The 13619-nt window shown below is 35.3% G+C and overlaps 1 protein-coding gene across 3 annotated transcripts; it reads right to left on the reverse strand.

Moving 5' to 3' along the window:
- Positions 1-235: 235 nt before the first annotated feature.
- On the reverse strand, positions 236-9145 carry LOC117927613 (anthranilate synthase alpha subunit 1, chloroplastic-like). 3 transcript variants are annotated; one of them, XM_034847225.1, is made up of 11 exons: positions 8900-9145; positions 8201-8388; positions 7822-8011; positions 5690-5841; positions 5152-5267; positions 4820-4865; positions 4655-4711; positions 4315-4467; positions 1595-1675; positions 848-934; positions 236-627 (listed from the first exon to the last, which is right to left on the reverse strand). In XM_034847225.1, the coding sequence occupies exons 1-11, from the start codon at positions 9045-9047 to the stop codon at positions 304-306; spliced, it is 1542 nt and encodes a 513-aa protein (XP_034703116.1). In that variant the 5' UTR covers positions 9048-9145; the 3' UTR covers positions 236-303. The 3 variants fall into 3 exon arrangements, with proteins under 3 accessions (XP_034703116.1, XP_034703114.1, XP_034703113.1); XM_034847223.1 differs by having other exon boundaries at positions 4820-5066; positions 8900-9144; XM_034847222.1 differs by having other exon boundaries at positions 4655-5066.
- Between the last annotated feature and the right edge of the window lie 4474 nt (positions 9146-13619).

The following is a 13619-nucleotide window of genomic DNA, read 5'->3' on the forward strand; positions in this document are numbered from 1 at the left end:
AGGTTTTTATTGCATTTCCATGAGTTTTTAACAATTTTAGGCCTACCGATTTTTTTTTTCAAAATATCCGCCAATTTATCTTCGATATATCCAATATATCCCCAATATATTAGTAAAATCGAAACCAACATATCCATGATTACCGATATTTTTATCCTTGGTGATGCCTTGGGTTTAGGTCTTAGACCATATAAGTTGTTTTTCTCTCTGTTTTTCTCTCTCCGTAATTTTTCAATTCAATCAATGAAGAATCATCTTCTTCTATTTCCCTCACTTTTCTGTTACGTAATAAAAAGGTTGAGGTCATTTCTTAACAAATGCTGCTTCAGCCAAGTCAATGGCACAAGCCAAAGCAGCAGCTTTGCTCTCGCAGTCCCTCTGCTTATCATCAACAACACTATCAGCCACAATCCCAGCACCAGCTTGAAAGTATGCAACCCATTCCCTGCGCAATTTGGTATCTTTGTAGGAGAACAGTGTGTCGTATCGGTTTCCAGTTGGGAAGACAATGGTCCTGAGAGTCAAATCAATTTCCATATCACCAGTGAAGGAAACATTTCCAAATCCGCCACCATATGGCCCACGCCTGGATTCTTCCCACTCATCAATTAACTCCATAGCCTTCACCTGCATCACTTATAGCTGGTGGTGATCAGAACGAGGCAAGTGTCCTGCTTTGGAATGAAATACTTGGCAAGATTTGCCATCTGAATTAGATCGTTTGTAAGTAGTTCCAGCATGGGAAATCAAGTTTTTAATCCACAAGTATTTCATCACCTGGTCTAGAACAAGACACATGCAGAATAAAAGGCAAACCATAGCAAAGTGAATATGCAAAATAAGTAACCTTTGGTGCTCCACTAACTGCTCCAACATGCAGTATACTGCGCAGGGCATCCCAGCTAGTGAGATGATCTTGCAACTCCCCTGTAACCTGGAAAAAATGGCATCCATTTTGTAACTAAAGATTACTTATTGTTTATATCAATTTTCTCCTGACTCTTGTAAGATTGGAAATCACATGGAACAAAATGATCCAGTTTCAACTTCTATAGCATGAGTACTCAAAATCATTCTATAAATGAAGTCACTCATCACCAGAACTACTAAGTGGAGAATAGAAGGTCCTAAGGAGATACTAAACCAAACTTGTTTTATGTAATAAAAAAAAAATCATTTTAAACTAGAAAAAATTACAGATGTACTGATTTCTTTGGATGCAGTGTGGAAATGCCACAATCAAGAAGGTAAACAAAGCCCTTGCAAATGTGGCATAGCTGTTCTGATAGCTGTTAAATAAAATAGTAGTATGCTAATCCACCTCTATGTGGATGTATGAGTCAAACTCATATCAGACTAAAGAATTTTGATCATCAATGATATGCACAAAAATTACTCTTCATATTAGTAAAATTCTTTCTATTAAAGGAAGATCTATTACAACAGAAAAGACACACACATATATATAGGTGAAGTTATAAGATGCCAGGTATTATCATAAGTTCAGATATTTGCTTTATGCAGAAAATCATTTCTGTAGGAGAAACAGTAATGCTTCACAATACACGCATAACCCACATTCTGATATCCTTACCGTGGAACTGATGTGCATTACATGTGAAAAACATTCAACAGCTTTCAGGTCTTCCACCTTCAGAGAGCCAAATTTGGCAACCTGCAACAAAACTTGTCATGAAATATATGCTTTGAAAGAAGAATGCACAACAATTCTGAGGTACATGCAAGAATAAAGACTTGTTTAGCCTATCAAAGAAAAAAGAGTAAAGACTTGTTTACCAAACAATTAATACTTAGTTAAGGGCACATGCTTGAATATAGAGGAGTCCTGAAATCCATCCAGATTGTGTGGGAACAAGTTTGTGTAACAATGGTATAAATTGCTTCGAAACACAGAAGTTTTCTTTCTATATTTATAGGTAACGATTTTTTCTTTTAACATCAAATGACATTAAGAAATTGGCAATACTTAATTTACCATCATACAACAAAGTTACTAGGAAGATAACAGCAGCTTAAGCATGAGGGATTTTGATACTCACTCAAATTAGTTCTTTTTCCTCATCAAATTGGATTCTGAAAAGAACCATGCAATAACTTGCCACCATGTTATTAACATATCTCCTTTTAGCATAGAATGTGTTTCATTAAATGAATTTCTTTTCTCAAAAGAAATAAACATGTAAAGAGTGAGTACTGTTAAATTGTAATGACACATTGTAGGAATCCCATATCCCCGATGTTGTCTTCTCTTAGATTGGTATGTCCATTCCATCTAACTGAGATTAAGAGAGTTTGTGTTAAGTTGACCTCAAGCATCTGCATTAAAGCTCTGCCCAAACCTATATAATGAGGGCAAAGACACATTAAGCTGACTTTGTGGCATATGGCATGTGATAATTTGAAAAAGGAACACAAGATTAAGTATTGACCTAGGAATACAGACGTGAAAAATGCCATTGCATAAGCCTAATAAAAATAAAGAAACAAGAAGTACCATTGGTCACATAGTCACATATCTGATCCAATCATAACTTGGTTCAATCATGAGCAGACCCAATAAAAAAACCTCTCAAACCTAATCCCATGATTCTTACATCCTACCATTTATATCTTGAGATCTTATAATTTCAATCAAGTCCTACCACACAATGTTGGTGATGGTTCACAAATCCAATTTTGGGAGGATACTTGATGAGGAAACCAACACTTCTAGCATCCTATTACCTCCTCTTCATAGCTGGTCTAGATTAAGAGATTCCCCTGTTTCTAACTTTGTTCTTTGACTAATGACTCCTCTTGGAATTTTCATTTTTGGGGAAGCCTTTGGAATAGTGAATCGATGACCTCTCTTCCCGTATTGTCTTGCTAAGAAACCCACTCAATCCCCAAACGCAGATGAGATTTGTTTAGGTTTGTCTTCTGGTGGTAGTTTTTCATCCAAATCCTTTTCCTGCGCTCTTTAGAAATGATTTAGGCATTCCTCATTTCCGTCATGGTAAATTTATATGGTTAGCTAAGACAACTCCAAAAGTCAGAGCCTTTGCTTGATTGGTGGTTGATAAGAGGTGAATGGTAATGTTTTTTGAAGCCCTATAGAACAATTAGCTCTGAATGTTGCTTATTATTCTTGGAGAGTGGGCATTATTTGGACCACCTTCTCCTCCATTGCCCTTGTGCACTAAGGTTATGGGGATATTGTTCACTTTAACAAAATCTTTCAGAGGTTGGAGAGAAATCCTGAAGGGAGAGCTTTGTGGGGGAAGCTATTCCAATCACCTTGGATTATCTGGCTTGAGTGAAATGCCAGGATCTTTAAGTATAGGAGGCAATCAGCGGATAATTCTTGGGATAGCAAATGCCATGTCATTTCCTTTGGGATGTTTGTATGCAAGCAATTTTCTAGGGCATCCCTCAGTGGTATCTTGCTAGGTACGTGAGATTTGTTCTAGCAATGGAAGGGGAGAGGCTGTCAGATCTCAGTTGCTTCTTTAGGACCTTTAATGTTTCTTTTCCCGTACTTTTTCATAGCTTGAAGAACATCTCATCTTTCCTTTATATATATGCATACATACATACATTCATACATACATACATATATATGTATATATATATATGTATTACTAGTCCATTTCTCATCAGAGGAAAAGAAAAACCAATACTTATTATTTTCACTTTCTCCACCCAAGACTGAAGCTGAAAAGCACCCCAATCCATGGAACAGAAAAAACTGTCTACATACAATGACAAAAACTCAACATAATCTTCACTTCTTCAGCAATGTATCTTTAAGATAGCAATCCCAACAAGGAAAATCCATAATGCTATATTCATTATGCAATAAACACAAACACAAGACAAAGTATCTAGGAAGTTTTCTAAACAAAACTTGACACAGTGAAATACCTGATCTCTGAATTTGAAATTTCGAACAACAAACTAAAAGCAATTAAACAGTTAAGAGCAACTGGTGACAGTATAGAGGATGGGTATGATGGCTCAGTTAAAGAATGCTACCTTATTCTATATTAGCCAATTGCCATTTATCGATTAATTTGAGATTTTAAAAATTCAGATATGGCACTTCAATTCTCTGAAAATCAATATCCAAAACAAACAATACCTAAGGCAACATAGATGACACGAGGAAAGATAGTATTATGGTGAAAGATCACATGCACCAGCTAATTATGAGAGATAGAATTCAGCAGAAACACCAAACGAGCAAGCTATGGGCTTAAAGCTTTAAACACTACATAATAGATGCTTTCATAAAGGAAGTTGGTTAAGAGAAACCTTTCCAACATTATTTCGCCCCAGATCAACCAGCATAATGTGTTCTGCACGTTCTTTTTCATCATTTAGCAGTTGCCCTTCCAACATCTCATCTTCATGGATCGTTGTCCCTCTTCTAACAGTTCCAGCCAATGGTCGATTAACAATGTTATTCTGCCCATAAATTGAACTTCACTGTTGGTGGACGTAAAAGTTATCAACATTATACTTAGTGAACTAGGAATCTTAAAATCAAAACCTTGTTCGTATAGAGTAAGAAAAACCATTTCTAAGCTGAGGAATCAATTCAATCAACAGCATCAAATCAAAGTAATATATGTAAATAGTTCTATCAATTAACCTTCTTTACATGCGTGAGAATTTCTGGGCTTGAAGCAACAAGGACACATCCTCTAGCCTGATTGAGAAATAGAAGATAAATATAAAAAATTACAAACCCAGAACTACTAAAAAAATACATGTAAAAGTAGTACAGTAATGTATTTGTGGAGGAGCACACACATACTTGTAAGTACGCCATAAATGGACTCGGATTCACAACTCTGAATGCCCTGTAAACTTCAAATGGGTCAGCAAATGTTCGGCGTTCAAAACATTGACTTAACCCTATCTGGAAAATATCCCCTGCCCGAATATGTTCTTTTGCTTGTACTACTGCCTTTTTGTATGCTTCACTTGTCATGTTTGACTCATTCAAGGAAGAACTGAAACTTTGAATATGTGACTCTACATAACCTGGAGATAGCTTAGGTCTAGCACAATTGAAATCCGATCAAAAATTGAATTAATTTCACAAGACTATACTGGTGTAGACTAAACAGCATAATAGTCACTCACGGGTCAATGTCTTGTACTCTAGACAACAATATTTCCAGGCGTTTCATCCCATCAACATATGCCTTCTCAACAGAGGAGTGCAGATCTAGCCGAACCCAATGAATGACATGTACTTTCTGGGAGTGAACAGAATGCCAATGAGTGCTCAATCATTGTGATAAAAATGCTTTGTAGCAAAGGAATCAATATTGTGGTTCTTATGGGACAAGCATTGAAGCACTAAAATGGGAAATTAATTTTTTCGGAAAGTACACAGAAAAAGTAAAACACTAATTATCTGACATATCTGTCTTCACAGCTATATCCTAATTATGCCTCAATGACATGATCATCCAACCATGTACTTCTTTCCAATAAAGTCTTTGCATGTCAAAGGAGCCAGAGATTGAAAACAACTTCTCTCCAACATCAAGAATTGGAAATAGGAGAATATCCATTCCAAGTGTTGAATTAAGCAGGAAAGTGGTAGAAGGGAGGATTTTCAATGATATACACTGTTTAAGAGAACAAACATTGATGACCAACCAAAAAAGAGTACCTTTTCCACATGATCAAACACAATCACATCATCATATAGGGCTAGATGAATGTCTGCGAGATTTCTGTCATCATCTTGCGCTTTTGAGAATGGCAGCCTTTTCTTCTCCACATAACAAACCGTATCATATGAGAAAAAACCAACCCATCCACCTATTTAAAACGGTAGTTAATTACTAAGCATGGATTTTCATATTTTAAAGGAACCAGTATTGATCAAGAATACAATAAGGAACATAACCCACATATATCTACTTCTACAGATCCACAGCCTATAATGCATTAACAGCAAAATGCAAATGTAACAAATATACCATGCATCAACAATTAAATGCCATAAGTTAGCTTTTCTATATAACAATTATCAACTTCGCTACAGTGTGTGCATGTGTACCTACACCAACAAAGCACAGATGATATGAAAATTGGAGGTTAGTTGTTGAATTGTACATTCTTGGGAGTATAGGCCCTCTATTTAATTTCATCTTTAACATACAGCATTCAGTAATTGTGGTTCTTTGCAGGAGTAGATAGTTCATAATTTCTCTTTTCTCCACCTGCTTTGCCTCACTAACCTTACTAGTGAACATGATTAAAGGAATGTTTATGAGAATTGTTATCTATCCTAGTGGTCTAACATATTGAGGGATGTGTCACAAAGTGAGGATGTATTGGGGACAGCATCTAAATTGAGGATATATTAAAGATAGGGAAAATGTCATCCTGCCTCAAGATTTTCACATATCTTAATGTCATATTTGCATCAATAGAATTTTAGTTATTCATTTTCAACTTCACCACCGCTCTTGCCTAATCCAAATCTACCCTTCAAGCTGCCAAAAGGTGTTAAGTCTCCTGCAACATCACATGTTTCATCCATGTTCAGAGAAGAACATCCATTTGGGCATGTACACTCCATAGTTGCGTTTTCTATGACCCTTGCTGCGACTATTTCCAAATGGCATGCCATAGTCTAGTGTTAAAATTTATTGTTTGTATGCACAGAATATGACAAAGTTGTAAAGCACCATATTTGGGAATTATATAAGTCAAAATTAAAGACTCCAAGAATGATAGCTATCATGATTGAAAATTACTTGCCCATCTAGGTTTTGAGAACTTTGTTATCCACTTTCTTAAAATATTTTTAGCCATCAAACAATGATAGGATAAAATCAAAGAGTGCACAATCTCAACCATCTTAGTTTTAATCACAGTTAACTGGAAAGATCTGTATGCATAAAAATAGGACGATGAGATCATTGAGGACTATCTAATTTCTTGCTTGTTCCTTTAGATGAAAGCAAACCTTGCCCAATAGGAGAAAGCTTTCCAATCAGATAGTTAAAAAACATTGCAACAAGATTATTATTTAGAAATGAAATTTCTTAACTAGAATCATCCTGTGGTAATTTTTAGATTAGTATGGATTTGCTATATATTCTAAGATGTTCAAAAGTCGATGCTTCACAAAATAGAGATGAAATTTCAGATCACAAAATATTCACTCCTTTGCAGAAGTCAGTCAAACTTGTTTCAGAACTCAACGACCAAAAATAGTAATAGAATTAAAGTTGTAAGTCATATTCACTATTGACCAAATTTTCCCTTTAAGCGCTCAAAGCTTTTTATCTCCAAATTTTGGCATTAATGGTAAGTAACAACTTCCAAAGTACTTCGGTCTTTGGTTGTTTCACTGGCATTAATTGCTGATACACCAACCTCCTCAGTGTTTTGTTCATTTTCTGGTTTCACTGGTGAGAATGAGAAATACAAAATTCTGAATGACAGTACATGAAATAATTACAGCTGCTGTATATATATTTTTAGTAAATCTATTTAACTGATCCAAGAACTCCTACGACTACCCAACTTCACACAAAATTCAAACAACTTATGATCCGCATGTTTAGGCAACATTACTATTTGCAGGCATTACAACATATAATAAAAGAAAACAACAGCTGGTTTGATAAAATCATGCTTTCTTTTTTAATTTATCCCAAATAAAAATCATTGGTTCTTCACTTCAAGACAATTTCCAGGTAAAGCATGTAGCTTGAGTCATTGGTTTTCAAATAATTTAAACTGAATCATAAACAAACATATAATTAATTAACAGTGTCCTCTTACCGCAAAATGTATCTGGAAGTTCATCAAGAAGCTGGGGTTTCCACCCCTCTGCAACCCTTCTCGGAATCACCATTGGATCCTCGACCAATTCCTCAGTCCTCAGCCCTTCCTCATGGTCCATTGTGATAACTTTATTTTCTTTAGCCACAATTTCCATGCATGGTTGTGCTCCTACCACGCTGTAGCGTCCCTAATAGTATACCATCATCTCGATGTTCAGTCATCTAATTTTTTTTTTTCATAGGTAAAAGCAATTGTATTGAAAATTTAAAAGTATACACGACGTATACAAAACAACCAAGAAGCAAAATCGATGTTCAATCATCTATGCAATGACAAGGATTCTCATATGCGATACAAAGAATGAGAGGGCTCTTACAACACTTGAATCTTGAGAGCCGGGAACCACTGATTCAAAAACAAAGCTCGGAGCCTCAAGATCACCTTCTTTGACCAAACAGCGGTAAGCCAGGATTGGAGTCAGCTGATCAGAGAATATGCAGGCGTGAAGCGGAACAATATTTCCATTTCTAGAAGCTTCTTTGAACTTCACTGGATTGTCCTTCACTGAAGAAACCAAAACAGAACAACAAAATCACTCAGAATAAAAGCTCCGATTGCTTGCTAAGATAATGCAGGAGAAATAACAAAACAAAATCAATATTGAATTTTTCAGAACTTTCCATTATTTCTGCTGTGAGAACAGAGGAAACGAAAGAGGAAAAAACTTCCACTCAACTAGGCCAAACTGAGCCTTGGGCAACTGTTTGGCTTATTTGAGTTGAGTTTTCCATCAACACAGAAAACGAAAACAACATAAAAACACGAGTCCAAAAAACAGAATTTCTTTATTTCTTCCTCGCATTTTATCCTCAACCAAACGGCGCGCAGCTCCGATCTCACAACACCCGCAACGCTCCGTTTGGGTGCCGACAAAAGTTAACAAAAACAAGAGAAATCAGACTCCGCATCTTAAACCATTCTTCACATCATCCATATTCGAAAATTTCACTTCCTAGTGTTTCCCTCAGTTTCTCTGAATCCAAACATAGCTGAAAACACCACAAGACAGCAATACCAAGTGAGGGAGCAGCCAGAGACACGCATTTGAAAGCACGTTGACACGGAACCGAGACGGAACTTCTAGTAGAAACTCCGGCGAGAAGAACATGCGATATCCGGTCACTGAAAGGCATAGAACGGTAAGAAACTGCTAGGGCTTCCATCGTCAGAAAGCAGAGGAAATGGAGGGAAAGTAGTGTTTGGAGAGATGGAAAACGGAGAAAACTGGTGAGTGGGAGACGGCTTCGTATCTGTAATAAAACCTCTGACTGGTCTTTATGCAGTGTCATGTCCACGCGGCCCGCCCGTCCATTTTGGGGAAAGGATCCGCCAGGTCACCACCGTATCACCCTTGCATTCTTGCAATTTACCATGAGAGACTAAAAAACATAATAAAACAACAAAAAATTGTCTCCGTTGTCGTTGAAATAATTGTTTTTAAAAAAATAAAAAGCTAGTGGATTTTTGTCCTTTTTTGTTATTTTAAAATGGATAATAGAGATATAAATGTTAGGTATATTTATTATTTACAATCCATAAGAGATTCAAATCTACGTCCTTTTTAGCAACAAATTATGATCTGTCCAGATACTTGATAAGGTGTTTTGAAACACCAAATTATTAGCTTCTAAAAATATTAAACAATCTGTCTGGTGGGTAAATTTTTTACTAAAAATATGTTATTTTTACAATAAATATGATTCCTTTTTAAGCTTTTTTAACAATAATTGATAATTTAGCATATCTGATCAACTTTTGCATTGTATATATCATTACAAAAAAATAAGTTGAAAAATAATTTATCCTGTTTGAGTTCCTAAAAACAGTTTTTAAAAATAAATTTTAAAAAATATCATCAAATGAACACATATTTTTCTTTTATTTTTAAAAACCGATGAAAATGATTTTTACTTGTTCTCTAAAAATTATTATTTATTTCATTTTCTTTTTAAAAATTGTTTTCAGATAACAACGAACCAAATAATATTAGAAATTGCTAAAAATATTTTTTATTTTTAAAAATGAAAAAATATTTTTAAATCACACAAGCAAGTTCAAAACTAGTTTTTAAAATCTATTTTTCAAAAAAAAAAAATTTTAATTCCCCTTAAATTCTCTGTTTTAAAAAAAAATAAACATTTTGGAAATAAAAAGGCTTTATTTCACTTAACTTTTTAATCTTTATCATCAAATTTTGAAAGTAAAAGGTTTTCAATTTGAAGTAATGAGATATATTGTAAGTTCTTTTTAAGTATTTATAATTGAAATTTGCTATAGGAAGCCCCCATCCAAATTTGAATTAATAATGAAAAAATGATTGGCCAATAGAAAATTTTGTGGCATTCTTTCTAACTCATTCCAAATTTGTGTATGGTCAAGTTGATTGTATAATTGATTAGCAACATATCAAATGGAAATCAAGTTAAATCTTTTTCCCTCCATCACTACAATGTTAGGTAAGGCCCAAATCTTGATATTAAATTTTAGATTGTGTACTTACAATATTACTTAAATGAAGTTAATATATCTTTGAAAACATTAAAAAAAAATCCAATACTATGAAAGAAAAAGGTAGAGGTTGTAAATTTTAACATGAATGGTAAACACTACTTGTAAACAATATAAAATTAATGGTTTCAATTGAATTTAATCATATTTGTATCATATTTATGTCGATTCACTTAATCTATTTTATTAAGTTGGTTGTATTTGAGTTTAAATCTTTAGTATGAAAACAACCTGTTTTCATATGTGTAATTTGTAATGTTATATCAATGCAATTATACCTCAGACCATAAATAACCACTTATTCACATAGTTGCAAATTTCATTATTTTTTATAATTATTTTGAAAAATAACCTAATGTAGATTTAAAGCTTTGAAGGAATTAAACAACTCATAATGTTGTTACATAGGTGTTTATGTAATTTTCATATTTATTTAATATACTTTAACTCAATCCAAATTTACATACTTATTAAATAGGTTGCACAAAGTTTTATCATGGTAACTGACTCATAATTGTGGTGCATGGATCATAATCATATCCAGGTTAAATGGATTATTTATACAATTTTTATGATAATTTATATTTCTATATGATTTGATTCGACTTATTTATGGAATAAGTAACATGAATTGTACCATGTTAGCCTAACATGATTATTAAACATGTCACATTTGTGTCAAAAAGTAAATCTAGCACAATTATTAAAAAGTTCATGCTCAAATATATTAAATTTTATGAATTTTTTTTTAATCTTAACACAACACCAACCCATGTAAACCAATTGTCACCATTATGGTAATGGAATATCCTTTTCGATTGACCTATCCAAACTCAACCTCTTCGAATGAATGGTAAAGTGGTCCAAGCTCACCCTCTTCAAATGAATGGTAAAGTGACCTATAGAGTTAAGTGAATTCAAGATATGCTACACCATATGAGACCACAGTTAGATCTCAAGTGCTAATTGATTTCATGATAGAGTTTGTCATCATACTTGAGAAGGACAAGATGAACCAAAAAAAATGGTGAAGAAGGCGGCTACGTTGATGCATGGATACTAAGGGTAGAAAGAGCATTTACAAAGGAAGGCGTGAGGATATGAATCCTATACAGCAAGCCAAATTGAGTAGAAATGAACCAAACTCTAAAGCTAACATATTCTAGCACCAATAATGAGACTAATTTCAAAGCCTTTCTAGTAGGATGGAAGTTAGTTGGTAATGTTTTTTCCCTGTAAAGCATGGGAAATGGTGGAAAGTGTGGATTTTGAGAATCCCTTGATCCATGTGTCACTATTATAAAAGAGGAACCACCATTCAATATTATTATTAAGCCTTCACCACCTAACTTGAGACTCAGGGTATGAGACATATTCGTTCAGTGCATTCCTGGCACAAATTAAATTATAAAATATCAGTTATCTCTTTCATTCCTTTCTAGCACAAAACTTTAAAATATTTTTTGTCATCCAAGTTCTTTTTAACTCTTGAGTGCTGGATTCTTTGTGGAAAAGACGCCTCATCAATCTTGACAATATAAATGGAAAGAGGAACGACGAGGCCAAATTAGATGTGGGAAGACGAGAATGTTTTAAATTTAAAATGAGTATTATTAAATAAATCCACATTTCCTCATTCTATAATGAAGCACAATCTTCATGTGGACTGTGGAGAGAGAACATAAAAAGTTTGGCCGCAGCAACTTCGTCACATACTTATAAAAACAATTTGACAGTTGAAATGAAATGACGCCTCACGTTTCACAACATCAACAATTTCCACACAGGAATTTGTCATACATCCGAAGATACCCTCTTTCTAATTCCACAATTAAAATCAGACCTCACCCGCACATAACATAATCACGCGCTATCCACATCCTCAGCTTCCCGTAGTAGCCCTGCTAGCTAGGCTGATGAGTCTTGACTATGTTCATGTGTACTTCACAGGATAGAATAAATAAGAAAGTGTAGGTGGTGGAGTTATGGTCACATGACCCAGTTCCCCTTTGCAATCACTGAGCTCCTTCGCCATCACATTAATGGAGGATAACAAATGAATAAAATTTTAGGTACAAATGCTGCCAACAAATAAATGGTGAGGATGGGTTGCGGTTGAGCTGGTGGGCTTAGCAGGGGGTGGTCATAAAGGGCGATGCTCCTGCTTTCACATAAAATTTGATGGCCCATGGCTTTAAGATTAGGACTTGAGAGTAGATGCTCGCATTCATGAAAACAGTTGTCATTTTCTTCTGCTTTGGTTGCGACTCTTTTGAGGATACAAGTAACAGAGCAGAATCGGGCTTGGGGAGCTGTGGCTGCAACAGGCCATGGTGCATCTGCACGAATACGAGTACTAAGCAGCAAACACCAGGCATTCCTACAAAAGTTTACCACAGACTTCATTCAGACTGCAGACCCTAAGTTCCATATTTGTCATTCCTATGGTTTCAGATTCAAAGAAAAGGAAAACAATGGCAGAAAAGTAATGTAGGACCACTTCCAATTTATGAGCTTGGGTGAGGTAGGTTGATGGCAGTGAATAAGCAGCTCTGGAGACAGATGAATGAGGACACATTGGATGATCTTGACCCGGGATGTCCTTTATGTGCAATCTGTTTATACATATATAGACATGCCCATTTGGGTGAGGCAGGGTTGGGGAGTACTCACTTTGAATTGAACCAATTGCTATACTCTTCCCACCGAAGCCGGTACCTACTACAGAATCTACTGTGGAAGAGGTCTCATGTATAAAAAAAAGCATAAAAATTTTTAGTCCTTTTTCCCAAGCTTTGATTAACTAGTCCCATCATCAAACATATAGCTCCCAAGATCAAATGACATTATCCAAAACATAATATCAAGGACCCAAGTACTAAAAGTTTAAATCCCTGAGTTCATCTAAGTTTGAGGCTTTCCTGTGCAGTTCATCCAACAGTTGGTTTTGTAAAGAGGAGGGTGTGTGAATTACTTGGCAATTAGTGGTTTTAGTTGAAAAAACAGCAATGAAATAATTATTATGTGTAGGGACCACCCCTAAGCGTACACGTGGCGGCCTCACAAGGCACTCCTCCATTGGACATGTGGCACGTCCAACCCTCTGTCCGGATGTTCACATGGACTGACATGCAGTACGTACCCCCCTGTCCGGATGTCTAGTTCGGACCCAGTGGCTAGCGTCTCAAACAAGATTCTTGACCGTGTTTCGCGGGCAATCATTACTC

Source organism: Vitis riparia, chromosome 13 (assembly GCF_004353265.1).
Source record: "Vitis riparia cultivar Riparia Gloire de Montpellier isolate 1030 chromosome 13, EGFV_Vit.rip_1.0, whole genome shotgun sequence".
Lineage (NCBI taxonomy): Eukaryota > Viridiplantae > Streptophyta > Magnoliopsida > Vitales > Vitaceae > Vitis > Vitis riparia.